General features: G+C 38.2%; 1 protein-coding gene across 1 annotated transcript; it reads right to left on the bottom strand.

Moving 5' to 3' along the window:
- Positions 1-1,609: 1,609 nt before the first annotated feature.
- CCDC54 (coiled-coil domain containing 54) lies at positions 1,610-2,596 on the bottom strand. The gene has a single exon (XM_028534408.2). The coding sequence runs from the start codon at positions 2,594-2,596 to the stop codon at positions 1,610-1,612; it is 987 nt and encodes a 328-aa protein (XP_028390209.1).
- Positions 2,597-27,357: the final 24,761 nt, after the last annotated feature.

Genomic DNA, 27,357 nt, shown 5'->3' with positions numbered 1-27,357 from the left:
CACCTACAAAGGAGTTCCCATCAGACTGTCAGCTAATTTCTCCAAAGAGACCTTACAGGCAAGAAGGGGCTGGAAAGAAATATTCCAAGTCATGAAAGACAAGGACCTACATCCCAGATTGCTCTATCCAGCAAAGCTCTCATTTAGAATGGAAGGGCAGATCAAGTGCTTCTCAGATAAGGTCAAGTTAAAGGAGTTCATCGTCACCAAGCCCTTATTTTATGAAATGCTAAAGGGACTTATCTAAGAAAAGAAGATAAAGAAAAGACATGTATAGTAAAAGGACAGCAAACTCACAAATATTAACAACCACACCTAAAGCAAAACCAAAAGAAACTAAGTAAACAATTAGAACAGGAACAGAACCACAGAAATGGAGGTCACATGGAGGGTTAGCAGCAGGGGGCTGGGAGGAGGAGAGAGGGGGAAAAGGTATAGAGAATAAGTAGCATAGAATGTAGGTTGAAAATAGATAGGGGGAGGGCAAGAATAGTATGGGAAATGTGGAAGCTAAAGAACTCATAAGTATGACACATGGACATGAACTAAAGGGGGGAAACGTAGGTGGGAGGGAGGTACAGGGTGGAGGGGAGAGAAGGGGGGAAATGGGACAACTGTAATAGCATAATCAATAAAATATATTTTAAAAAGAAAAGAAAAAAAATAATAATTTCAAGTAGTAAATTTACCATGATTGTTTGTAGTTTAACAGCATATGACTGACTCTCTAGTGGTAGCTTTCACTCAGTTATATGCTTAAAGATATATTTTTTGTAGTTATTGTGCATGATGTTTAGAAAAATTACATTATTATGACAAAGAGCTATTATATCTAAAAATGACGTCCATCCTGGATATATAGTATATGGTCATATGAAAAAAAAGACCTTGTCATATAAGAATCTATGGTATATAGTGTTGAAATTTAACTTGGGTTACCAATCCCTCCTTAGATTTCTTCCCCCTTTTTCTCCATAGCAAACCTACAAGACATGGTATTTGCCTCATTTTATGAAAATGTAAACCATACTCAGTACCATATTCAGCACCACCCCCCTTTTATGTTTGATAGAAATAAAACTGAAGTTGAAAGAAAAATCCCATTTTGGAATGAATATTTTTCTAGCTTAATGTGCTAGCTTAATGTTCTTTTAATGTGTTTCATTTCTATATCTCTAACATTAGAAGCCTTGATATTAGGTACATTTTCCACTCCGTGTTGCTTGAAATTTTGTTACTAGAATCTGTCTCTGGTACCACAAGTCATATACGAAGGCCACTAAGATAAGAGTGGCTAGGAAACTCACTTGGGGCTACCAAATATGTTTCTCATATCCTTGACCCCTTTATTTTTTTCCTCCCAATTATCTATGAAATGGGCACAGGCTGAGTCCTCATGATTTTGCCAGTGAGAAAACAAGAACATGGAAAGAAAAGCACCACAGTTTTCCAGTGGAATGATGCACGTTAACTTACTGTAGATGTATAGAAACTTGCTGGGCCCACAGTGAGCGAACCACCAGGAAGTTCACAGCAACCACAGAGATGTGTGAATGTTTGGAGCCATGAGGTTACATTTATTTCATGCCAGGCAAAGCAGAATTTAACTCTATAGTTGAGTTACTTCCTCATTTGAAAAGCCAAAAAGACAGTAAATGTAGTTGAAAACAGAGAGACAGATCGTGGTCAAGCTCACGATAAGCCCAGTGAATGGACAGTGCCTCTGGGTTATGAGCTGTGGTGCTTCAAGAGGGGAGGTTGGCCTAGAGAGAAGCCACTGGATGAATTCTTCTAATTTGGTAGCACGGAGAAAAAATCCCCATTTTCCTCCATGGACAAAAGTTAGCTTGATCCATGTAGTAAAGTCTGGATAAATATAAATATTTGACTTTGCCTCCTTAAAGTTTCTTAGCATATTTTGATAGTTACTTTGCTTCATAAATTTAATTTTGGGAGAAATTGTTTTTTCCTCAAGATAATCAGTAGGATCGGAATAACTGGGCACTTTCTCTGGTTCTGCAGAAGAAAATCCGGAGTCTGTAGGAGCCAATGTGTTCTCTGAAGTTTGTGGTTGTATGAGTTTGTGAAGCAGTTCCATGATTTCTTTATCCTTTTCTCTTTCCAGAACTTCTAAACAATGAGTATTGGAGCAAGAATGCTGGTTTTTCAGTTCTGTTATCCTTTCCTTTAAAGCATTGATGTCTTCTTTCATAGAGAAGACATCTTTAGTTGTTGTGCATTGTTTGTTGTCATTAACATTCATTCTGGCTTCTAGGACCTCCATCTGCCTCTGATAAAAGTTGATCTTTTTCTGGATTTTTGATACTGCACTGACAATGTCAATCATTTTCCCAAGGAGGTCAATTTGGGCAGTTTTATTATCTTGGAGCATTGCTATGACATTCAATTCATCATCGGTACTAATGTCATCTTGATCACAACCATAGAAAGTTGTAGCTGAATTTCTAGTTGAATCTGGATGCTTGTTCTTACATCTATGGTAAACATTTTTAAGAGATTGTCTGATCTTAGAGAGATTGGAAGTCCACATTTGCCCAGCAGCAGCTTTTACCCTTTTGGTTTGAAGTTTGTACATCTTTTACAATGAAACAAGAGGCAAGGTGTTGGAAGATGAGATGAGAATCAAAGAAAGAAGCAATGTTGGAATTAAATGGTCTTTCTCTTACTATTTGTTGGAAGTCTTTCCTGGTGACATTGTAGGGTGCCCTGTGGAGAACACCAAGGCCAGTAGCAGGCACTCTAGTTGGTTGGCTTCTTAAAGGGCACTGTGATTGGTGAGTTCTTGTGAATAATGGTCAACTGCATGGACTACTTTGTGGTGATTATTGACCTGATGCTGATGTCACAATGGCTGCTGGCTTAGAATACTTTTAGCCTTGGGTCAGTAGTTCTCAAAAATTTTGGTCACAGAACTATTTTTGCCTCTTAAAAATTGAGGAACACTGAACTTTTTTTAATATGAGTTATATCAGTTGATATTCCATGTTAGAAATTAAAACTAAGAAAGTCTTAGGATATTAATTTATTAAAATGAAAAATAATAAAATCATTACATGTTAACACAAAATAATTATATTTTTCAAAAGAAGAAAAGAGTGGTATTTGTATTTGCCAATATTTTAAATACCTGGATTAATAAAAGACACCTGGATTCTGCTTCTGCATTAGAGCTATTACAAAATGTTGTTTTGGCTGGAGCATATAAAGAAAATAGTGTTTGAGTTTGGGGAAGAGGCCAAGCTCATGGTAGCAGATAAAATTTTCCAAAATTGTAATTTTAGCTTGAAAAGCTTGAAATTTATTAAGTTTGTAGGTTGTTTTCTTTAAAGTGATAGGGCCAGCTGCATCAATTTTTTCCCTAAACATTCTTGCCAAATACCCAAATATAATGCTATAGTTTTCTGCCAGTTTTTCTTTCAGGTAAAAATTATGTTCCATGAAAAAAGTGGCTAGTTTAGTTTGTAACTCAAGCCCTTTTCTGGAGATGACCACTATATCTTGGTGAGCAGCAGAAGGGCCTTACGTGTGCTTTAAATTACATCACAGAAACCAAGAAGACCAACTGAAGGGTTGAGATTTAATAAAATTAAATTTTTTTCACTGCTTTATCAAGGACACTCTAGAACTAAACTAGCTTTTCCTTGTATTTCTCTTTCCCTCTCTATTGGTCCAGTTTAGTGCCACTGCCTTGGTTTGTGCTAAGTTTTACCCACCAATGTGTTTGTAATACAATTTGCAAAATGAAAATGTCAACACAATGAAAGAGTCAAATAATGCTCTAATATTATTTTGAAAGTTTGTTCTCATGATCTATTGTACATGACACCTTGAGAACCACTGCCTTAAACTTTTAAAATAATGCCATACATTTCTTATGCTTCTTCTTATAGGTTTTTAAAAAATATATAGTATTTGAAATTCATTCCCTTTGAAATATTAATTTTTTTCATTTTATATATTGAGGTAAATGTTTAATTTTTTTCTTTGATCACTTAAAACTGAATATTTTGGAATTAAAAATCCCATGATAATACTGTCTCCAAAGGTGCAGTTCCATTTTATTAAAAAAGACATTCCTTATAGGATCAGTGCCAGCTGCAACCCTCTACTAAATCACTCTTTCTCCTTTGTATGCCTAATTGCAGGACCAGCTTTGGCCTAGGTTTTGGTACAAACTCTGAATTTAAACCAAAGTAACTTAAGACTTTTGGCTCATCAATGGTATGTGGGATTTTGCTTTACAGTACTATCTTTGAATCCCTGTTTAGAAACCTTTCAAAACTTGTGAAAAACTTCAAGCTCTTGCTGAGGAAAAATGTTCTCCAGGAGTCTGGCTCTCAGAGGAATACTACTTGGAGCCAGAAAAGGTAGCATTCAGAGCTGCCCTGTTTACCTTAGCCACAGCCATTCTCCCCATCAGGTGCTGCAGGCGTGTTGCTGAGAGCCTGTGAAGTTTTCAAGGGCCAATAAAAATATTTGAAAGCACAAAGAAAAAAATGAGCTTAGAGTACTAAAAGAAAGCTGAAAGATTGAAACAATAAATGTTTAATTAAATATCTCCAAAGGGTACCATTATATCATCTTCATTAATTGTTAAATTTAGTATTAAAGTTTCATTACATTTGGAGGCAATTTGTAGATTAGGTTCCTTGCTTTACAAGAATTCTCAATTAAATCAGAGGGATTGCTTGTAGCAAATGCTCCCTGTGGGTTTATAACAGCTAAGACTTATTGAGTGCATACCAGGCACTGTTATAAATATTAGCTTATTTAACTGAAGTTCAAAGAAATCAAGTAATTTTTCTTTCTGCTAAAAAATGCCATACAGTCATGAAAAAGTACCTATTTGTCAACTCAGAAAGAGATCAGCATTTCATTTTTTTAAAATATCACACTATATAGTTGTAGAAGACATTTTGATTAAAATTCTGTTTGTTTAGCAGTATGAAAAAAGTAAAGGTTTTGTTGGTTATTTTATTTATCAGAGATATTGGAGCTATTCTTGCCTTAATTGTAATAATGGTATAACACCTATATAATAAAGAAAAATAGACTTTAAAAATTTCAACTAAAATTATTCATGTTTACTGATTATTTTTGTAAAACAAATTAATCCAGTAGGTTTGATATAAACATAAACCTGTCTGGTTTCTAATTATTTATTTACTAATGTTAGAAAAGGGGCTTCAGCCTATCTGGGGCTTGTTGAACAGTGGAAACCTATATCGTGGGGGATATAGGCCTATTGATTTGGGTGAAGTTGTAAGAGAAGTCAAAAAGTGAATGAAAATCAGGAAATGAGCTGACTCCCACCCTTTGGTTCCTGCCACATATGTAGGGGATATTTAGAAGTAAGATAACATGGAAGACTGGAACCTAATGGTGGATTCCTACTGAGGAAAAATGTTCTTTAGGAGACATGCTTTTACAGAAATGGTACTGGGAGCCAAATGACTCAGAGTTCAAGGTGGCCCCATTTACTAAGTCTTTACTCTCAGTTAAGTTACTAACCTTTAAGTTATTAAGACTGTAAAGTAGGATAATGATAGCACCTATTTCATAGAGTGGTTTTGAGGATTACAGTGTTCACTATCTGTAAATTCTTTCTTTCCTTTTCTCTGACCACATTCTGCTCACTCTTTGTTCAAATGAAAGTAGGAAATGGGTAAGAGCTTTAAGCTCTAGTTCTACTCTCTTGCTTAGCCTCTTAATCTGCCTTTCATTCTCTCTCATTGGCCACTCCACCATCTACATGACCATGGTAAAGCAAGTAGTGCTCACTGTTGCACATACCATGCAGATAAAGCATTAAGATTAGAAGAACATTAGAATGCAGCAAACAAGGTTGGACAAGCCAATATTCTGCCTTCCAGCACAGCTAGGACAGCTAATAGAATCAGCTATGGTGCCAGGCAGACTGCATGATATACCCGTTGGAGAGATGGCTCTAATAATAGGTAATATTGTTCATATTTAAAACACTTGTGTTTTTGAGTAAGTTAGCCGTAGATTAATTATGGCAGAGTCAAGATTATCTATTTAAAATTTGCCCTAATTTATATCCTTTTTAATATGCTTTTTTTTAATAGAAGAGAATGCGTAGAATTATAGGTATTCTGCTAGCAATTGGACATTATCAGTAACATTTATGTTACAACTATAGTCTCTGCTATTTCTCATTTACCCTTAGTGGTTGTAACTACGAAACACTCCTGATGGTCTTTTACATCTCCCACAAAATTTGAGGGTGAGGTTTGCAAGAACCTGAGCCCTCCCACCTGAATATCATCTGTCATGTGCAGACTGAGATAAAAGATTGAGGGAGCAGGAATCAGGGAAGTTTTCAGATTTGACCAGGAGGGATAAGAATGTGTTAAATGAACGGCTTAGATCTGGTGTTACACAAACCAAGTAGTTAAGAAGGATCCAAAAGTGAAGCCATCTTCTTCTACTTTCTTTCTACTTGTGAGAAATAGGACAAAGTGAGAGTGACATCAGAGCTGTTGCACTGGACCAAGGGATGGAGAGGAAAACAAAGACAGAGTTTATAAGGCAGAAAAAGTCAGGCAGTGGTGCCACATTATTTGCTGAGGGACATGATGGAGCCCCGTGACATGGATAAGGCCATCTGGCTAGAGACCCTTGGGGTGAGAGGGTCAAGTTTCGCTCTGTGGTATCCACAAATGCTCATGATAACACTTTAAAATCATGTGAATCCTTGGCCCAATAAGATGAACAACTCTGAAGAAATGATGGAATCATAATTTCCTGTCACATAATATTTACTTAATCACAATAACTAAAACTGTGTGCCCTCTTTCTGTAATGTCCTCTGTGTATTTATCACCCAGGCAAGTTTGCACTCATCCTTTAGGAGACATCCAGGCAATACTTCCCTTGTCCTATCTGTTCTCCATGATCCTCCATGTAGACTTACTGGAGTTCTTAAAGGTTCTGTGTCACTACTGGGCAGTGATCGACGTACAACAAAGACAGTATTGTTGTATGTCATTGTTGTTGTGTGGGTTTCCCCTGTAGACTGTGAGCTCTTTGGGGGGAGAGACTTATTTTTCAACTCTGTATCTCCACTGTCACAAAACCTAACATATAGTCGGTGCTCAGTACATCTTTATTCAGTGAATGAATGAATGAATGAATGAAAGAATGAATGCACTTGTGGATAATTGTTAAGATATACACTGGGTCTCTCCTGAGCCTATTTCAATAGGTGGCTAGGAAACACACTACTTTCTTCATAAAAGGAATCTATGATAAATTTTCTTAGTTCCTGAGGGGTCATTTAGCATTTTGGGATAGGGATTTAGTCACTGCTTCCCCAAAGACCTGAAGCAGTTAAATGATGAGAGGTAAATAGGGAGCAGGTAGATGGAGGTAATTTATGAACTGGATACTGATAAGGCATGGATGAGAGAGAGCTAAGTAGGGATGGTCACAGGACTGGTGTTAATGGCACTGATAATAGTTAAGGTACGCAGCATATTTCCCCCTGTGCTGCATATTGAGTCTTTCAGGCCTCTAGGGAACCACAGGTAATCAGTGTATTCTTTAAGCCCCTGCGGGAATGGCTGCGAATACATTTGTCATCATCTTGGGCACTCAGGCACTTATCTCTTTATTCACATCATTTTATACTCTGAACTCCACATTTACAATGAACTCTCTCTAGTTTATCTAGACAGAGCCTTCACCATTTAGTTCCAGAAGCCTGGGGGCACATTAGTATTTTATGTAATCTCTCCTCCCTGTCATATTCCTCCAGTTCTTTCTGTTATGCTTGGCTCTTGTTGGTAATATATTATATAAGGTTGCTTGGTTTCTGTCATTCTCAGCCTCACCTTTTGGTTTCCCTTCTCCAATATTACCATTAAAGCTCTGCTCCCTGTAGCTCATGATTGACACTCTTAGTGCTTTATGAGTCCTGATGTGCACAACTGATGCTGCCACAGAAATAAATGGCTGGGCAAAGGAAGAAAAAGAGGAGTGTTTTTGCTTAACCATTTACCTCCTTCCTCTGATGGAACTGGTGAATAAATTCAGCGAGTTATTCTATTTAAACACCTATGTTTCACTGAATTTTTATCACTTAGCAGATCCTTTTAGAAATAATTATGTGCTGGGTGCAGCCTTGGATTAACTTGTATTATTCCTGAATTGCACTGAGCTTCATTTAAGGAACATAAAAAAAAAGAAGATATAGAATACATAGTGATCATATAGGAAATGGGGATTTAAACCATTTAAATGGTTTTAAATGGTTTTAAATGGTTTTATGGTCCAGAGATCATAAAATATAAAAATTGAAGAATGTCAGTTTTCTTATTTCTGATTGTGGATACTGTATAGTTTGTTGTGTATCATATTTGGGTCTGTTAATATGTTACTATATCCTTAATTTGAGGAAAAAACTTTCTTTTAGTGTTTAGGTTTTTGGTTGTAATGATGTTTTATAGGACTTTGGACTACAAAATCCAGGGAGCTATCTTCTTTGTTAGTTTTCAGTTTTTTTCTAAACCTTTTATTAAAATAAGATTTTATGTATTTATTTTTTAGAGAGGTGAAGGGAGGAACAAAGAGAGGGAGAAAGACATCAGTGTGAGGTTGCCTCTCATGAGCTCCCTGCTGGGGACATGGCCTGAAGCCCAGGCATGTGCCCTGACTGGGAATTGAACTGGTGCCCTTTGATTCACAGTCCAACACTCAACCAATGAGCCACACCAGCCAGGGCTTAGTTTCCAGTTTTAAAGACTATAATGTAAAAAATTACACTGGCTTTCCTCATGGTGCTAACCTTGAAAGACATCTGTTAATATGAGGTCTTATGTTTCTGAAGGAATTTGCACCAGTACCTCTGTGAAGAATATATGCATCTGTCCCTTGGCTCTGTCTTTCCTTCTATTATCAGTTTGCTCTCCATCCTGGGCATGTTACTAACCACTTTATATCATCATTACAGTCAGAACAGCAATAATGTCGTTTGTTAATATTGAAGGAGTGCCATAGGGTTAATATGAAAACATCTAATTTTAAAATTTATGTAACACTTCTTATTTAAGAACCATAAACTAGTATTTTTTATTATACACTGTTTCTGCAGTGTTTTTTCTTCAGGAGTTTGATTTGAGAGTAATTTTTTTCTCTCTCTTTAATGCTACAGGCATCCTTTCCCCTGTATGGATTTGGACTACAAAGAACTTATTTAATGTTTCAAATATAAATAGAAAATGCCCAAAAGGCAATCTTAAAACTGCACTTTTTTTTTCCCTCTTTCTTTTCTACCTAGGCTTTACAATTGTGATCTAAGGGGAAAGGTATTTATTCATTGTTTAAATATTTATTTAAAGCTCCTTCCCCTTGGTATCCCCTGTAATATGTAATGTTGCTGCAGCTCTTTCTGGTATGCTCAAAACCAACTAAAGCATAAAGGTACTTAGGCATGTTTGACTATAAGATTAAGAATTAGATTTTTAAAACTTTACCTCCTTCTGGAAATTTGAGGTCTTTTTTTGGTGGTTTTAATATAAGGATCAGATGACAGAGATTGAAAAAGACAAGGCAGTTCTATTAGACACATATTTCAGTAATTTTCAGCTCCGACTTTTGGCACTAATGGCTACAATTCTCACTGTAACTTGTGAGAATTAATTACCACTTCTTCTATTTAGGTGCCCAAGTTTCTTCTCCTTGGTATAGTGTAAAATGATAGCAAGCTGGCTTAAGCCCTTAGGTAATTTACATAATAAAATAGGTAAAAATCTTTACAATAACCTCCATTGAACTTTACATTAAAAATTCTAATGGTACTTAAAAATATAAAAAGAACATATTCCTGAAAATCACATTCTTTGTTGTTAAAAATTGGAGCTAAAGTAAAATGGATACCAGGCTCATTATAATGATTTTTAAAAAAGTGACATAATTGCTTGAAACCTAGTAAACCAGAAGACCTTAAAATCTTGTCTCCAGTGTTCCTTTGAGAATCCAAAGAAAACTTTGCATTCATCCTCAAGAAACAGCATATACAAGGGCTGTCCAGAAGATATCCAGCCATGTAATATGGAAACTAGAGACATTTATTTAATTTATCTTTATACAAGATACAAGAAACACTGTACACAGGATAATGATGCCTCAGTCCCCTTCAAAGTAGGCACCTTGGGACCTCACATAGTTCTCCCAGTCACCATCAGCTGCCCTGTTATATTTCCTGAATCTCATCAATGGTCTGAAATCTCTTCCCTTTCAAAGGTGATTTTAGTTTTGGGGAAAGCCAGAAGTTGCAGGGCACCAAATCTGGGTTATAAGGGGGCTGAGTCACCTGGGAGATTAGAAGTTTTGTCAAAAAACTCTGCATGAGACGTGATGCACAAGCAGGCATGTTGTTGTGATGAAGCTGCCAATCACCAGTTTCTCATAGCTGTAGCCTTCTGAATCATCTGAATAGTTTCCTCAGAGGAATGTTCAAGCTTAATGCAAAATTTGATGTAGATTCATTGCTCTACTCACTCAGTCATTTTGAATGTTATGGCAACACAGTACACATGCTCACCCAATGATGTCTACCACCCCCACTGACTAGTACAGTGAAGTCATCATTGTTCACACAGGCACATTCCAGTGCATTCTCCTTGGCTACCAGGTTATGTTGGGGACTTCCCTGCCTGGTCTCAGGAAGCTGTAACCCCCCATGACTTAGGCTGAGTGAAAGACCTCCAGACCAGGAGCCACTAAGGGGACAAAACTTATTCCCCTGGCATGAACGCTACCTGTTCTGTGCCTGGCCTCCTATGCTTGATCAGTTAGCCAATGACAGGTAAGATTTCCCATGAGGGGAATTGCCTAAGACAGGCATGTTTCTCACTTGGATGTGAGAAATCCAAGTCTCCTGGCTGCCTTTGTCTCCTCTGCCTGACTCAGGCCTGTGGAAATAACAGGGGCAGTGCAGTCCAGACCAGAGTTGGCAGACCCCTGGGGTAATCAGGCCTGGGACATAGAATATGCAAGATCCTGTGAGATCTGTTTTCTGGAGGATGATTAGATTAGAATTTGAAGGCACAGACAGGAAACCAAAACTGGCCCTTTGAATCCTGTAGTCCTTTCAAATGATAAAACTCCAAACTTTGCCCAGAATCACAGTGGGGGTTCTGTCAGCATCTTTGAAAGTTACCTCTTTCTTTTTATCTTTTCTATCAGACTGTGAATCCACAAACTAAGTCTGCATTCTTAATAAAAACCTGCTTGGGAATGGAAACGGGGCACTCCCACTAGAGAGAGTGGCCATTCCTTCCCTACTTCCCCACAGGACCTGGTTGTCTCTGTGTATGTTTTTCTCGTGTTTCGAGGAGCCATCTGTAGCATTCCGTGACCACTGCAGGCTGGTGAACATGCGTCAAGGTTACATGAATGTCACACAAACCATTTTCTTTATATTAATAGTGGCTGGACTTTTTTTCAACAGACATGATATATATACAATTCTGCATGTAATTTTAGGTGATTCACAGACCTAACCTCTATTCTCCTTCTCCAAAGGCATTTATAGATACTGTAAATTACCTTCCGGGTTAAAATTCCTGACAAGAAGAGAAAAACGGTGGTTTAGGCTTCAATATCTGTTTGTAGGTATTTTGTTTATAAGGGGTCCGGAATCTTTATGTGGTTTTGTTTGAGAACTTAGAAAATGTGAACTTCTGAGAGTAAAAGCAGTTGATTATTCCAGGATCCAAGGGGGGAGAGGCCACAGGATGTAGTGGTTTGGAATTGGTTGTAGTGAAAACCTTTAGGAATGAGTGAACATAGGAGCACCCCTATGTTCATTTCCGTGTTATTTACAATTGCCAAGGTATGGAAGCAACCCAAGTGTGCATCAGTAGATGAGTGGATAAAACAATGATGGGACATTTACCCAATGGAATACTACTTGGCTGTAAAAGAGGGGAGATTTTACCCTTTTTTTTTCAAAAAAGATTTTATTTATTTAATTTTAGAGAGGGAAGGGATGGAGAAAGAGAGGGAGAGAAACATCAATGTGTGGTTGCTTCTTGTGCATCCACCACTGGGGACCTGGCCCACAACCCAGGCGTGTGCCCTGGCTGGGAATCAAACTGGTGACCCTTTGGTTTGCAGGCCAGTACTCAATCCTCTGAGCCACACCAGCCAGGGCAAAAATTTTACCCTTTGAGACAACATGAATAAATCTAGAGAACATTATGCTAAGTGAAATAAGCCAGTAAGAAAAAGACAAAGACAGTATGATGTCACTCATATGTGGAATATAAGGAACAAAATGAGCTAACAAGCAAAATAGAGATAGACTCATAGAGAGCTGATGACAGTGGGGGTCAGGGGGCTGCAGGTTTAGAGGGTAGAGCGATCAAGCAAAAAGGTAAAATAACACATGGACATGGACAACAGTGTGGTGGTTGTGGGGGGAGGAAGGAGGTATAAGAGTGCTAAAAGGAGATTTTAGAGGAAAAATACAATAAAAATTAAATTAAGAAAATTTTAAAAAATGAGTGAGATCTGGGTAGATTAAAGTCAGAACGGTTTTCTAGGCAGTTTGCCTCAAGAAATTAGGGTTCCTATTTGGTGCATTATTTACTATGTCTAACATGGTTCCTGCTACATACCACTAGGCTTTCAATAAATACTTGTATGGTGGTTTGTGCCTCATTTCTAGTGAAAAGCTTGAGCCAAGAGAAATGGCATCAGCCAGGGCTGTAGTTCTGCCTGGGCCTCTGATGCACAGCTAATGAGATGAACGTTGGTGGCCCCTTTAGCTATCTCTGATGGTCATTTGGGGCCATGGAAAGCATTTTATAAGAGTTATTGGGAGGTCAAAGCTGCAAAATTAAGTGTCTTTGTCTTATTACTAAAGCATTAAGAAACAGCAGAAGTGATATATCCAATACTTTATCCCAAAGTTCCGATAGCCCTCAGGACTAGAACATAGAGAACACAGAGCGGTGGTTCCAAATCTCAGACTGAACAGCTAGACCTAAATCCCATGGCAGTGGAGAAGCTGCCATGTTTTCTGTAGCTCCTCCAGCTTAGAGCTTTCAATGCAGACGTCCCTGGGGCCAGGGACCTGAGAGTCTGCTGCCCACTGTGGGTTCATGGGTTCATGCAGAAAAGAATTAAAAAATGATCCAGCATAGACTTTAAAGTGGAAATGAGTTGACTGGTGTTCAGTACCCCCAGACAGAGGAGCTGCTTAAGTGTCTGTGATTTTCTGAAACAAAACAAAACAAAAAAAACCCCACCTGGTGGATTAGCAGATGTAGACATGCCGTTTATTACTCACATTTCAGGGGAGTGCCCCACGGCATCAGGTCCATGTGAGACAGACTCTACCCACTCCAGTGTGAGGCTTGCACAGGGATGTCCAAGCTATTGGCATCCCTGTGACACACTGGAAGAGAGTTGTCTTGGGCCACACATTAAATATACAAACAGTAACGAAAACAAAAAAATCTCATTTTTAAAATAAATTTACAGTTTTGTGTTGAGCTACATTCATAGCTGTCATAGACTGCATATAAAGGAGGTGGGACTCCCTGCTGTGCAACATGTTGGGGTATGCAGGGGTGCACATAATTTGTAGCATTTGTAGATCACCCAGCCTTGAAGAAAGGCACATCAAGCATCCCCATGGCTCCTCGCATTTTCTTCCCTCTGCCTGAATCCAGAATGAACCTGCCCTGCCTTGACAGGCTGCAAGGCAGACACCCCATATAATACAAGGGGTCCCAGACAAATGCAGCATGGGTCCAGGCTGCACAGAGCTGCATGAGGCCTGGAGCTACATCAGTGTGCATGTGCGGAAGCAGTCACAGAACAAGAGGTCTCTCCCAAGAAGAGATGAGAGAGTTGCAATCCATTCCCAAAACAATACCCATTCCTTCTGGCCAGGACCCCCCTGGCCAGCCCTTGTCCTGGGTGGTGAAAGAGCCATGAATTGATCCCACAATTGGTAAAGCAGTGAGGCAGAGAATGGGCTACTGCACAAACAGAGCAGCCCCTTTCAGTGGAATTTGCTTCCTTTGCTGAGGTTCATTTTCAGGGGGTGGGGTGTTCAATAACAGGGAGGAATACTCATAATCTTCCCCAGAAAAAGGTGGCGATTTCTCAGAGGAGCTCCATGGGCCATTTTGCATCTTTATATGGACTTTCCATGTCCAATCATGGGGACACACGCTGTGTCACTTAGCATGCTAATGTATTGCAATGAGTGTATGAGGCTGGGAGTTCCTGTTAGGTGAAATTACTCACCATGTTGTATTGAGCTCTTCTCCACTGGTTTTAAGCCATAAATTGGGTGCCGGTGGTGGGATGGTTCTCACTTCTTGGCAGTTCCTGTAGCGTTTATCAGTTGCAGCTGTTTTGCCACATACGCTATCTCACTTTCACCTGAGCCCAGTGCCTAACTTCCCAGATGGGAGAGGGAAGAAGGAAAGGCTTTGTGGGACACCTAAGTCATTTTTAACTTTGACTTTTCCCCTCTCCTCTTTCAGTGCCATTTTGAAAGGAGGAATTAACATCAAACACAGACCCTGCTTCATATAGCCCTTTTCTGCCTCCTCCTTTCTCACCTGCACACAAGCCGGCTGCTGAGTCATTGCTGCAGGCCAGTGCATCACCTGGTGGCTTTCCTTTATCCTGAGATGTAAATTAACCAGTGGCTGTTTAATCTTGCCTCACCCGTGGGCATTTTCTTTTTCCTTTCTATATAATTTCAAATCTTTTACATCTATTTGTCTATTTTACACACACAGTACAAGCGACCATGATGTTTTACCTTTTTAAATCTCGACTTTCACCACAGCAGGACTGTGTCATTTCACTGCTTATTCCCTTTTGACTGTTAGGAATAAAATGTTATGAAATTTTCTATTAAAATGGTCATACCCTGAAATGCCTGAAATCCAACATATCCAAAATGAAGAGAATGGACTATATTACATAGTAGATGTGTATGGGTGGAGGGTAATCCCTCCTTTCTCAGACTTTGAGGTTTCAGAAGGAGGGACAGGGATTAGCACATCACTCCTGCCCTTTCTCTACCTCCTCAGGGAAAAGAGTGCCATTGCTTAATGCTGAGTTTGGGATAAGAAATTAGGCAGGCAAACTCTTCTTCTGTCTCCTTTCCTTTGTCTTTGGGATTTGCCTGCCTGCTGAAGGAGCTCTTCATTCTGTCCCCCATGCCACCAGCTGGACAAGGGAAGACTCTGCTCCCCAACTCTTACTTGGCACCCCTGGCCTGCTGCCTCATTACACAGGGGTCAGGGCTGAAGTGTAGAGAGTCAATTCCATTCTGAGGTTGGGTATTAGGAAGACTGCGGTTGCCACACATCTATGCCATATCCATCATAAGGGTGATATTTTTTAACTCTGATTTGCTGTACTCTCTGCTTATTTCCATGGTAGAATTTGGGAAAGGAAAACCCCCAGTTTATTGATCTTCTCATACCTTGACAGAAATGGGCTCATTTTTAGTCATTATAAATTTGGATGACATTACTCAGCCTGCTGATTGGAAAAGCCCAGAATAACATTTATTTAGAGTGGACTGCATTTGATGAGAAGCCTGTGAATTTGAAATTTTGTTTTAGATTCAGGGTTATAATTTTGATATGACTAGACATCTCCCCCCCCCTTTTTTTATCATGAACCTGAGAAAAAAACATACTGACCTGATTTTTAAAGAGGATATCATAAAACCAGTATCACCCCAATAAATTTATTTTTTTTAAAGAAGAGGATGTCATGAGTAGTAATCTGAAATTACCGGGTGTAGGTACTTCAGTCAGTTTTTTAAAATTTTCTATGTCCCTGTTTTCTTGTCTGTGTAGTAGGGATGATAGCACTTCACAAAGTCATTGAGGGGATTAAATTAAATGAGGAAATATATATGAGAAATAGTCAGTACGTGGCCCATCATAGGTATTTGATAAATGTTAATAAACATCTATGATATGGGTGTTGTGTCATAAAAAGAATATTCCCTATAAATCAGTGAACTCAGCAACCCAGCACTTTGCTGTCCAGATGGAGCAATTTAAAAAGTAGGGGAAAGAAATCAGTCTGTTACTGGTATTAATCTAAGGAACATCCAGACCTGTAGAGAGTTTTGTAAGAGTTTATTTGAACAAAATTGATGACAGATGCTGGGAAGCAAAATCTCAAATGCTCTGGGGAATTACAGTTTTGCAGTTTCTTTTATGCATTTGAAATTAAAGAGGGGAAAGTAAGGAAGATTACATGGAGGTGGGAGAAAGCAGGGCCAGGACTGGATTACCCTAACGCGATTACGTGCTCTCTGGAGGGTAGTTGCTGTTTATTTCAGAGGCCTGTTCATCTAGATGCACAGAACAATGGACAGACAGGGTTTGCTTAAGCCAAAGGTTAACCTTTTACTAACAAGTTCCATGCCTGGGGCATGACTACCCACCAGGACTTGCCCAGTTAGGAATTTGTGATCAGGTCACCCTGTGAGGTTACTTTCCTAGAATGCCCCGCCCCCATTTTTTTTTATCTTCACAGGTAATCTTATTTTTCCCCTTCTCTTTATTCTCTAAGTTTCTTTTTATTTTTAATTGAACCAGTGCCACCTTAATCCTGTGAGACAGGGGTCGAGTCACAGCCTCTAGGCCTCAGACCAGTACTGGGCAGGGCCTATTAGGACCAGGGTCCCACAGCAGGAGATGAGCTTGAATCTAATGCACTTGAATCATCTCAGAACCACCCCCCCGCCCCAACTCCCATGGTCTGTGGAAAAATTGTCTTCCATGAAATTGTCCCTGGTGCCAAAAATGTTGGGGGCTGCTGCATGAGAAATAGTTCTTGATGTTTCTATGTGATAAAATTTTCTAATAAAATGGTCAATATTGCTTTAAGAAAGAGGAAAAGCCAGAAATGTGCTGCCAGCTGGGTCACTTGATGGCATCCTGACCCCGAGACAGAGGGGCAGGGTGGGAAGGCTGGAAGGCATCTCATGCTGCCGTACTAGTTTAAACTGAGTTTGAGGTGCAAAAAGGAGAGACACAGAAATGTTTCAAGACAACCTCAAAATTTTCTTTCCTCTATGTCATGATAAAGCAAGCGTCACCAAACTTCCTTAGTTTTTTTGACGTTCCTGTGGAATATCTAAATTTTCTGTCTGTAAGTGCTCATGAGCCATACATTTTGGAAGTGGAAAGTGGGAGCTGAATTGGTTCCCCGACTCTTCACCATCTCTCCTGCCTCACAGTGGTGCTATCACGGTTGGTTCTTCTTGGAGGTGTGCTGTGCAAGAAGGCTGCTGCATGAAGTCAACCCATAAGTTCACCATCTCGAACAGTCCCATCTCCCTCCCAGAAGTGGTAGATCCCAATAATTCCCTACTAGGGTCATGGTTTAAGAAGAAAAAAAAAATAGGAGGAAGGAATTTTTTTCTCATTTTTAAAGCTCTGAGCCTCTTGGATATGTTTGCATCTACATTATTTATGGCAATGAAGAGGCCATCTGGTCTCCATGGCTGTGGGAGGGAGGTCATCTCTGAGCGGTTTTAGGAGGCCTCTCCAATGCAAGGGTGATGGTCTAAAGTTGGCGTGGGGAGAACTGCTCAGCAGAAGGCTCCTAGGCAGAAGGCTCTGGTTCTGCTCTGTCATCAATCATCTGTAAGAAATATACCTCACCCTCTGAGTTTCATGTTGGGTTTTATAAAAACAAAGGGACTAGACTCAGTGATATCTTAATTCTACTTCAATTCCAATATAGAAAATATACACCTACCTTATGAGTCAGAAGGGGGGTTTAATTAACCTGCAGATTTATGAACTTAAAAAATGTCCCCTGTAGTGTTAAATGTTAAATATTCAATTATGTACAATGCTTATAATGTAAACCCACTTTTATGCTTATTAAGCTTAAAGCTTTTAAAAATTATTTGATTTTTATCTAATATTTGATCAACAAGTTAAACATTTACCTATGTAATTGAGAATAATCACATGTCCTGTGAAAGTATTATAGTCCCTACTTATCCACCATGGATATGTTCCAAAATCCCCTATGAATGCCTGAAACTGTGGCTAGAACTGAATCATACATATTGTGTATTTTTTTTCTATACGTACATACCAATGTTAAAGTTTCATTTATAAATTAGACACAGCAAGAGATGACTCATAACATCATAAAATAGAACAATTACAACAATATAATGTAACAGAAGGTATGTGAATGTGGTCTCTCTCACAGTATCTTTTTGTATTGGCATGACCCTTCTTCTCATGATGATGTGAAGTAATACAATGCCTACGTGGCAAGATGAAGTTAGGTAAATGACACGCATTGGGACAGAGTGTTAAGGTTACTACTATAGAGGTTACTTGAACACAAGCACTGTGATACCCTGACAATTGATCTTAAACTGGGATGGCTACTAGTGGCCAACTGGGGGCTGGGGGCAGAGTACACAGTGTGGGTACACGGGACAAAGGGATGACTCGCATCCTGGGTGGGAGGGAGTGGGAGGGCATGGGATTTCACCATACTAATCAGAACAGTGCATGATTTCAAATTTATGAATTGTTTATTTATGTAATTTTCCATTTAATATTTTTTGAGCCCGGGTTGACCTCAGGCAACTGAAACCACAGAAAGTGAAACCACAGATAAGGGAAACTACTGCACTTCAGGAATTGGAGACTCTTTCTTTATTAATGTCTGTTTTAGCTATTAGAAATATACACATAACCTGAGACCAGGAAAATTCTGAGGTCATGCACATACCACATTTCATTAGATTAAAGATACCCTTTTTTTTCACATTTTTATATCACTGAAATTACAGTTTGCCTTATAATAGAAGGCATCTTAGCATTGTTATAGATTAATTGGTGACTTTTTAAGTGATACATAAAATAACATGTTTGTAATTAATGGCATTTTAAATTTGTTGAAATGCAATAAATATTAATTTACTATAAATATCTAAATTTAAAAGCAGCTTTTTAGTCTTACAAAAATAAATGCATTATGCACACTAACCCTTAAACTTAAATCAGCCTTTCATGAACCTAATATAGCCTAACATAATCACTTTAAGTATACTAAGTTATATTGAACATTTTCTATGCAGTGAAAGTTCCAATCTAAACCTAAGCAGACATTTAATATGTGTTGGCCTGGTGGGTGGACATGGATATTCACGTGAGACATTAACATATATGAACTGATTTATATGGGATTCTCTCAGAGGAAGAAGAGTGTTTGGTTTTGGCGTCTGTGACCAGAAACAGTTTATCAGTTGGATTCTCTGGGAAAGCAGACACTGAGATGCAGTTGGAGTACAAAGAGTTTTTTGGGGAAACATCCATGAATGATAAAAGTGAAAGGAATTGTATTGAGCAGAGAGAGCCTATGGATCTGACAAAGTTTTGGCCAACACAACAGGGAGCTCTGGAGCAAAGATTGTCCACGAGACTGAGTGCCCTACTGAGCAGAGATGTCCTGACATTAGTACATTCGTCCTACTCACACTTTGGTTGGGGTTGCCCAAGAAGGGCCTGGTCTCTGGTTAAAAGCTAAGGTGGTTCTTGAACATACTGCAGCTGGAGACTGTTAGTGAATTGTACTCCTTGTGGTGAAATATAGATTCTTTTTGATGGGAGATTTGAGAATTAACTGATCAGGATAGCACAGTGTCTTACCTAACAGTTCTTATCCAGGGACTTATATCTGAATCCAGTAGTGAAAATTTTGTCAACGATTGTGTAGGTTCTATGATTTTACCCTACTTACCAGGTAACCACGTAGCCTGTCAAGTGTCATGGGTGCTGACAAAAGACATGAGACTCCTGGATCAGAGACAAAGGGTCTTATCACTCTGGCACAGTAGATAGCATGTTTGCATGTTTTGACAGGGTGATGCAAAGAGGACTAGGTGATGTCTGCATGTGCAGTGCATTGTGTTACAGGAGAACCTCTTTCTTAGTGAACATGAACCTTTTGTAATGGGCAGAGAGCCTGTCTGACTTCTGCCCCTGGGGACAGTAAATAAATCTGTCCTCTGCTCTAGAGGCAGATTTTCTACTTTCCAAGGCTTTTAGCTGTGCAAAGATCCTTAAAAAGATAATCAAGAACAAAGGGAGCTAGTGTTTGTGCTCATAAGATGTGCAGAAATGTGAGAGACCCATGAAGAATCATCTCCCAACATGGCGCTCCAAACAGAAGCTGAAGAAATATTTTCAGAAGTGACTCTGGAATACAAGGGGCACAAAGCAGAGAGACAACTCTGCTTTGGTTCTAAAGTGACGTGTTGACACAGTAAGGAGAGAGATGTGCTTCCTACTTATTGCAACACAGAGGGACTTGAGCCCAGGGAAAATAATAGGGGAGTCTATACCACGTAGGCATCTCGAGTATTTGTGGTTTGAGGAGCACCAACAAACAGCATTACTGACACTAACATCAGCACCCTCACTGGTACTTAAAGGCTGGGGATGAGACAGGCTGAGAGAAATTTGAGATGTGACCATTAATATTATCCTACTAGTACCCAAAAGCTGGGGATGAGCTGGTGAATGGGGAAACTGAGACAGATAATTAAACAGCCAAGCCATTTGCAATCATCTAGTAAACCTCAAAATTCTATCTTACCTAACCAGGGACACTTAAGAATAAGTGGTTTACACTTCTCCTCCTTAACCAGAGGGTAAATAGCTTAAATCACCCTACTGAGGGAGATAGCAGAAATCCAATTAGTGCCATTTGTGCCAACCATACCCAAGGATGGATCAGCATAAAAAAGCTAATGAATATTCTATTGAGATCCTCCCTTAAGACCTCCCCTAAACTCCCAGCCTTTAAAACCCTCAAGATGAAGGACCCAGGGAGTGCTCTCCCTCCTGGGAGAGGCCTGTCCATGCCTTTCTTCCTGCTTTCTTTCTCAGGCTTACTTTTTCAAGGTAAGTTCTAAAGGTTCTCATGAGACATGCAACCGGAAGAATAGTGAGCAGTGAGAGCTCATCCGAGGCCAGTCCCATGAACCTGTCTCCAAGGCCCCTTTTCTCTGACTTTTTAGTGAGTCAAAGCAGGCCTGCTAGACTCATTTTTTCCCTGTAACATTTCTAAGAGAGCCAAAGCAGCCCTGCCTAGGCTCTGTCCTATTGCTTCTTCTATCCCAAGCCCTTCCTTGTTTCACTGTCTCCAGCTTTAATAAACCTACTCTTAAAAATCTCCTGCGTGAAGTCAAGAATCCATACACTACTGACCTGCCTGAAGCAGACTCGTTCTGGCCTGGCTACTGTTCGGTAACAGGGAGGCCTGCTTAAAGAAACTCAAGTCACACCAGTGGGGCTTATTCAGTAGTTTTCATGAGTTCTTTGATGTATGCGTGACTATATTTAGTAACTATTTCCAGCCTAATTATAGTTGGCAGTGTGTCTGTTTCCAGTTTTATCTTTTAACCTTTCTTTCTCCAGTTTTATCTTTTAACCTTTCTTTCTCCAGAATGCTAAAGGAAAAGACTGCATTAACAAATAATTTCATCTAGGTTCCAATAAGAGATTAAAGTTTAGAACTAATGAAGGAATTTCTTATTCACATTTCCAAGCTCAGTTCAATATTTATCTCCTACCTGAATCTGGTTTATTTCAATTCAGAATAGTGTCTTTCTCATTCAACTCATATGGCTGATTCTAGGGATGGCAAAAGTATTTCACCATCTGTACTTAATCTTTTGAGAGTGTCTACACAGAGCACTTTTTTGAGAATCATGAGACCGTGTCCCAGCTCTTGGAAGAGGCAGCCATGAGCAGTGTGGACCATGAAGTTGGCATATAAGGTTGAGGCATGGATGTTATATATTTAATAACACTTGCCTGACTAGTTCTTTAAAAGGTCTGGCACAGAAGATAGTCTTCTTTTTTTTTTCTCACACAGAAGCAACAAATTAAAACAAGTGTTATTTTTTTTCCAAAAAAGTTCGGAAAACATTAGGATATGAAACTCTTAGGAATTCACAATGAACATTACCATACAAAAGCTATGAGAAATCGTGCATTAAAGAATCTTTAATATATTATCTAGAACCTTTACATTTTTTTTTACTACATAACCTCCTTTCTCCATGGTATCCTAACAACTAGTCATAACACCCTGTGATAAGCTTTGTTTTATTCCCTTGTGTAGAAATATATAACTCAAATTATTCTTTCATGTATTTGTTTATCTCTTTTTCATGTATTTGTTTATGTATTTGTTTATCTCTTTCTGTAGTTGAACTATAAACTTGCTGAGAATGGACTATATCCTCCACTTCTTGTATGTGCGACAGGATTGATACCAGTGCCATGAGGGAGTTCAAGATGTATTTTTTGATGTCTTAACTAAGTTTGCCATAGTAATATGATAGCTATAGATACTTCATAGAGTCACACGTGTGTTTCCAGTGCTTAGCATGTTAGAACCGAATTAAAATTTACTGCATGTTAGAGTTATGTGCTAAGACAAATGAGGATACTAAGGTAAACACAGTTCTTGAAATAAATCTGATGTTTTTGAGAAAATTAAAATTATTTGTTTTATTTTTACTTTTTCCATATTTATCAAGATACAATTGACATAGAACATTGTCTAAGTTTAAAGTGTACAATGTGATGACTTAATACACATATACATTGTGAAGTGTTTGCCATGATAAGGTTAGTTAATGCATCTTCCATGTCACTTTCGAGTATACAATACAGTATTGTTGACTGTGGTCACAGTGCTGTACCTTAGATGTCTGGAACATATTCATCTTAAATTTAAAAGTTCGTAACATTTGTCCATCATATCCCCATTTGTCTCCCTCCCCCCCCCCCCCCCCCCGCCCCGGAAACCACCACTCTACTCTCTCTTTCTATGTGGTTCATGTTTTCACGTTATATATGTGATTTCATACAGTATTTGTCTTTCTCTGACTTATTGCACTTATCATAATGTTGAGGCGACTTTGAAATAAAGTCAATGGGCTCATGTTGTAGAAGAGAATGGAGTAAGAATATAGAGAAGAGCCGGGCAGAGAGTGCTGGCTTCCTTGGAAACGGGTGATCTCAAGCGGGGGCCCATCTGGATGAACATGCGGTTCACTGGGATGCTTATGGAGCAGGGAGTGAGTGGTGAAGTGCTCTTTTCTGCTTAGATCGCTGAAGTTCAGGACTTAGCTCTGCCACAGGCTAGCTGTAAGGCCTCAAGTCAATCACAACTGCTTATCTAGAAAATGGAATACGAAGAGTGCCTACCTTGTATGGTTATTGTGAACATTAAGTAAAATATTTAAAGAATTTAACACAGCGTCTGCTCCATCTAGTAGGCCGAAATTAATACATGTAATCTATTATTTTTGTCAGAGTGGATTAGAAAAAACACAAAAAGTTTTACTTAAAACTTTTTTTTCATCCTCACCCAAGGACATTTTTTATTGCTTTTAGAGAGAGAGGAAGGTGGGGAGAGAGAGGGAGAGAAACATTAATTAGTTACCTCTTGTATGTGCCCTGAGTGGCGGACTGAACCCACAACCTAGGCATGTGTCCTGATGGGGAATCAAACCTGAAGCCTTTTGGTTTATGGGGCCATGCTCCGACCTGCTGAGCCACCCTGGCCAGAGCTCTAAACTTTTGAATAGCAATGTGGCATAAGTCTTTTTCCTTGATGTTTTCAGATGTCACTTCTTTCTCAGTGTGTACACTTGCATATAACTCCATCAAATTCGTACAATCAATTAAAATGATATTGTAATGTATGGCTTTACCTGAGGGCAAAAGCCATATCCTGTGCTTTTTTGAATGCCTTGTGGAGCCCCTGCAGCACTCTTTGGTAGTTACATATTCAACAAGTGCTTATCACACACTACCTTAAACAGTTTTTAAAGCATGTTAAACATTAAAAATACATAACTACCAACTGTGATTATGAATTAAAAGGTAAGTAGTTCTTCAGGAACTACTTTAAAATTTAAACTATAGGCTGTATTAGCTGGCTAGATATATGAATTGGTGATTTCTATATTTTCTTATATGTGTACTTTCTTAAAGCATCTATTACCTTAGACAGTAACTATTTAAGTATAAATTTCTTAGAGCCAACTTTTAGAGTTGCCTCTGTTTTCCAACTCCAAGCATTTAATCGCTTTTTAAAATAACCATTTCCCCTTTTATCTTTTAAAAATTCGTTATTTATTTCCTCCAACAGTACCAATAATTCTCTCCAAGTTTAACACTCTTAGGTTTATTATTATATATTTAAAAACAATTCCTCAATTGTGTTACTGAAAACATCATAGATGATTATAACAAAGATTCTTTAACGCCCCAGCTGTTTCTCACTATTAGGGTTTACCCAGTCTAGACCACGTATGGACTGAGCACCGGCTTATGTTTTTCTGTGTTCCTTCATTAGCCATGAGGTCTATTTTGGTGCTTGGCGAGAAGACTGTTCCTCAAACACTATTATTTTTTCCCAGACGAGAATATCATCATGAAGAAAAAAAAATTGATAAACCTCCTCAATTTCTGCAATGTTTTAGGAACTTGTTATTATATCTGAAAGCTTCATAACAATTTTATGAGACAAGTAGTAACATATTTTGCTAGGAAACAGGAAGCCTAGGGAAGTTGAACTCACCTAAAGTTAAATTGTTAGTAACTACTAGTTGAAGTGGGATTTAAGCCTACAGGTCAGTCTGATCTCAGTCTATAGTTTTAACACTACCTTATGCCACTTTTTGCTTATGACTTTGGACACAGTAGTATTAGTTTTACAGTTAAAGTATGAATGATTAGGCAAAGTAGGCCATTTCAATTGCTCATGCTACCAGGATATTGGACTTTTCTATGTACATATTTCAACTCTCTGGATATGTATTAATCTTAAAAAGAAACAGAAATGTTTTACAGCGACTTTAAAAAAGATGTAATTTTTGCTATATGCTTGAGTCTAGTTCTCACTTTTTCACATTTACTCAACACCTACTGAAAACTCCCATTCACATTGAGTCAGCTAGTAAGGTGTATAGAGAGTTCTGAAGTTTATGAATAAGAGAACTGGGATGACAACCATTGTGTAAATCTTTCTTTTAAAGCGAGAACTTGAGGTTTGAATAATAAATGACTGTCCTAATTACCATGCTGATTCCTCTGTAAGACTAAGTTTTTATAGTACTGACTCACATGAGACTCATTAGTCACTTAGAGCAAGTAAAACATAATGAAGAAGAGAAAGAATTGATTATTTTATTTATGCTATAAAGTATTTCAAAACATGTATTTGTCTTTAGTGGAAGTGTGTGTTTTTGTTTGCAATTAGTGTTTTCCATAAGAGCTTTCAGCTTAAACTTGTCTTCCTTATGGTAAGTATTCTGAGAATGTTATCTTCCTCAAAAAGCTCAAAAAATGATAACTTAAAAAGAGATAAGGCAGAGACTTTTGCTTCTAGATCTTCTACCACATGATAAGAAGATTCTGCATAAGACCTGTATTGAGTATTTTTCTTTCATCACTGAGCTTGCAGGAAGGAGAAATTTCTAGAAGTCCCCAAAACACAAACACATGAAGAATAAAATGAAAAAAAAAGTCTACGATGCAAAATTAAAGCGATGAGAAAACATTTGTGAAGAATCAGGGTTACCCTGGTTGTGATGCCAATATGGCAGGCAAAACAAAGGGACTGAGCCTCCTTATTTTATTGAGCCTCCTTATTGTGCAACAAGGCTGAGTGGCTGCTGACAAGATTCCCATATTAACCTGCGATCCTGCAATGGGCTAGAGTGTTCTTAAATCAGTAGTACTAGCTGGGCCTCAGAAGGAACAAATTTAATGCTCTGGATGAAATTCAATTTAGCCTTGTTTTTCCAAAATATTGGAGAGCAGGGCCTGTTAAGAAAGGTGAACTGTGATAGAATCTGAATGCTTTGAGCTGAGACTCTCTTCACTGTGTTACTTTTTCTTTTTGTTACCTTCTTTTTTCTTTTTTATAGTAAAATAGCAACACTCTAGAAGTAGTGGTGAATGGGAAATGAAGCAAATCTTTGCAGGGACTGAAACCTAGCTTATAATAATCTCAGTTTCTACGATTGCATTAAGGTGACTCCATATTGTTAGAGACCTTAACCACTTGCCAAAAGCAATATAAACTCTCTCCTTGGGAAGATAATGTAAGCCTAAACTGAATTTTAAATCTTTTATTTAAATATCTGGCATCTATAATATCTGGAATCCAAGTAAATAAATAATAAAAAGGGCATATAAGTAATATAATATGATCAAAATTTAAGAGAAACAACAGGTAATGGAATAGTCCCATAGGAAATCCAGAGAAGGGAGGTATCAGATACAGAATTTAAATTAACTATGCTGATGTTTTTTCAAGATAATTTTACCAGAAAACTAAATGGGAATTCTAGAACTAAACAAACAAACAAAAACTCTGAAATTGAGAATGTGATAGTGAGTATGACATCATTATATATGGCAGTAGAGAAGATGGTTCAAAGACTTTTTTTAAAGACAGAAAATTGGTAAAATAGTATGAGAAACTTAGGGGATAGTCTGAGAAAGGCCTAAGTTTGGAAAATTGGTGTTCCTGGAGAAGAGGAGAAAGAAAATAAAACAGAAGTGTATTTGAAGTGATAATGAACTTATAACTTATCAAAAATGACTGAGGACATTAAACCAAAGCAAAATCACACATAGTAAAACCAAACAGTAAAACTGCTCAAAACAAAGACAGAGAAACACTTAAAAGCAGCCAGAAATTTTTTTTAATAACTCTAAAGGAATAATAGTAGGGTTAACCATCTAAACTCATGAGAGATAGCCAAAGCCATGTTGGGAGAAATTTGTAGTTTTAAATACGCATATCAGAAAGGAAAAAAGATGAAAGTCAATGACCTAAATAAAAGCAATGGAGATTAGAAGACAATGAGATAAGAGCTGCATGAAAATAACTGTTAATCTAGAATTTTATTCCCAATGAAAATATTCTTTATGAATGAAAGTGAAATAAAAGCATTGTACACACAGGCAAAAACTGAGGGACATCCTCACTAGTAAGTCCACACCGAAAAAATTAATAAACATGACCTTCTGAAAGAAGGACAAATAATTCCCAACAGAAGACTGGAAATGCAAGAAAAACTTAAGGAAGCCAAAAAGGGTAAATGTTTGGGAAAACCTATAGAAATACTTACTGTATAATAATAATAATAATAATAATAATAAATTTTGAATTTTAAAGTACAGAGAGTTAAAATATATGTCAACAATATCATATGAATGTTAAGAGTGTTAAACT

This window comes from Phyllostomus discolor, chromosome 2 (genome assembly GCF_004126475.2).
Source record: "Phyllostomus discolor isolate MPI-MPIP mPhyDis1 chromosome 2, mPhyDis1.pri.v3, whole genome shotgun sequence".
Classification (NCBI taxonomy): Eukaryota; Metazoa; Chordata; class Mammalia; order Chiroptera; family Phyllostomidae; genus Phyllostomus; species Phyllostomus discolor.
Note: the sequence above shows the minus strand (reverse complement) of the source record. Positions and strands in the feature narration are given on the sequence as shown.

Bases quoted from the DNA above. Each gene is read 5' to 3' on its own strand.
- CCDC54 (XM_028534408.2), bottom strand. From the start codon at position 2,596: ATGTACAAACTTCAAACCAAAAGGGTAAAAGCTGCTGCTGGGCAAATG.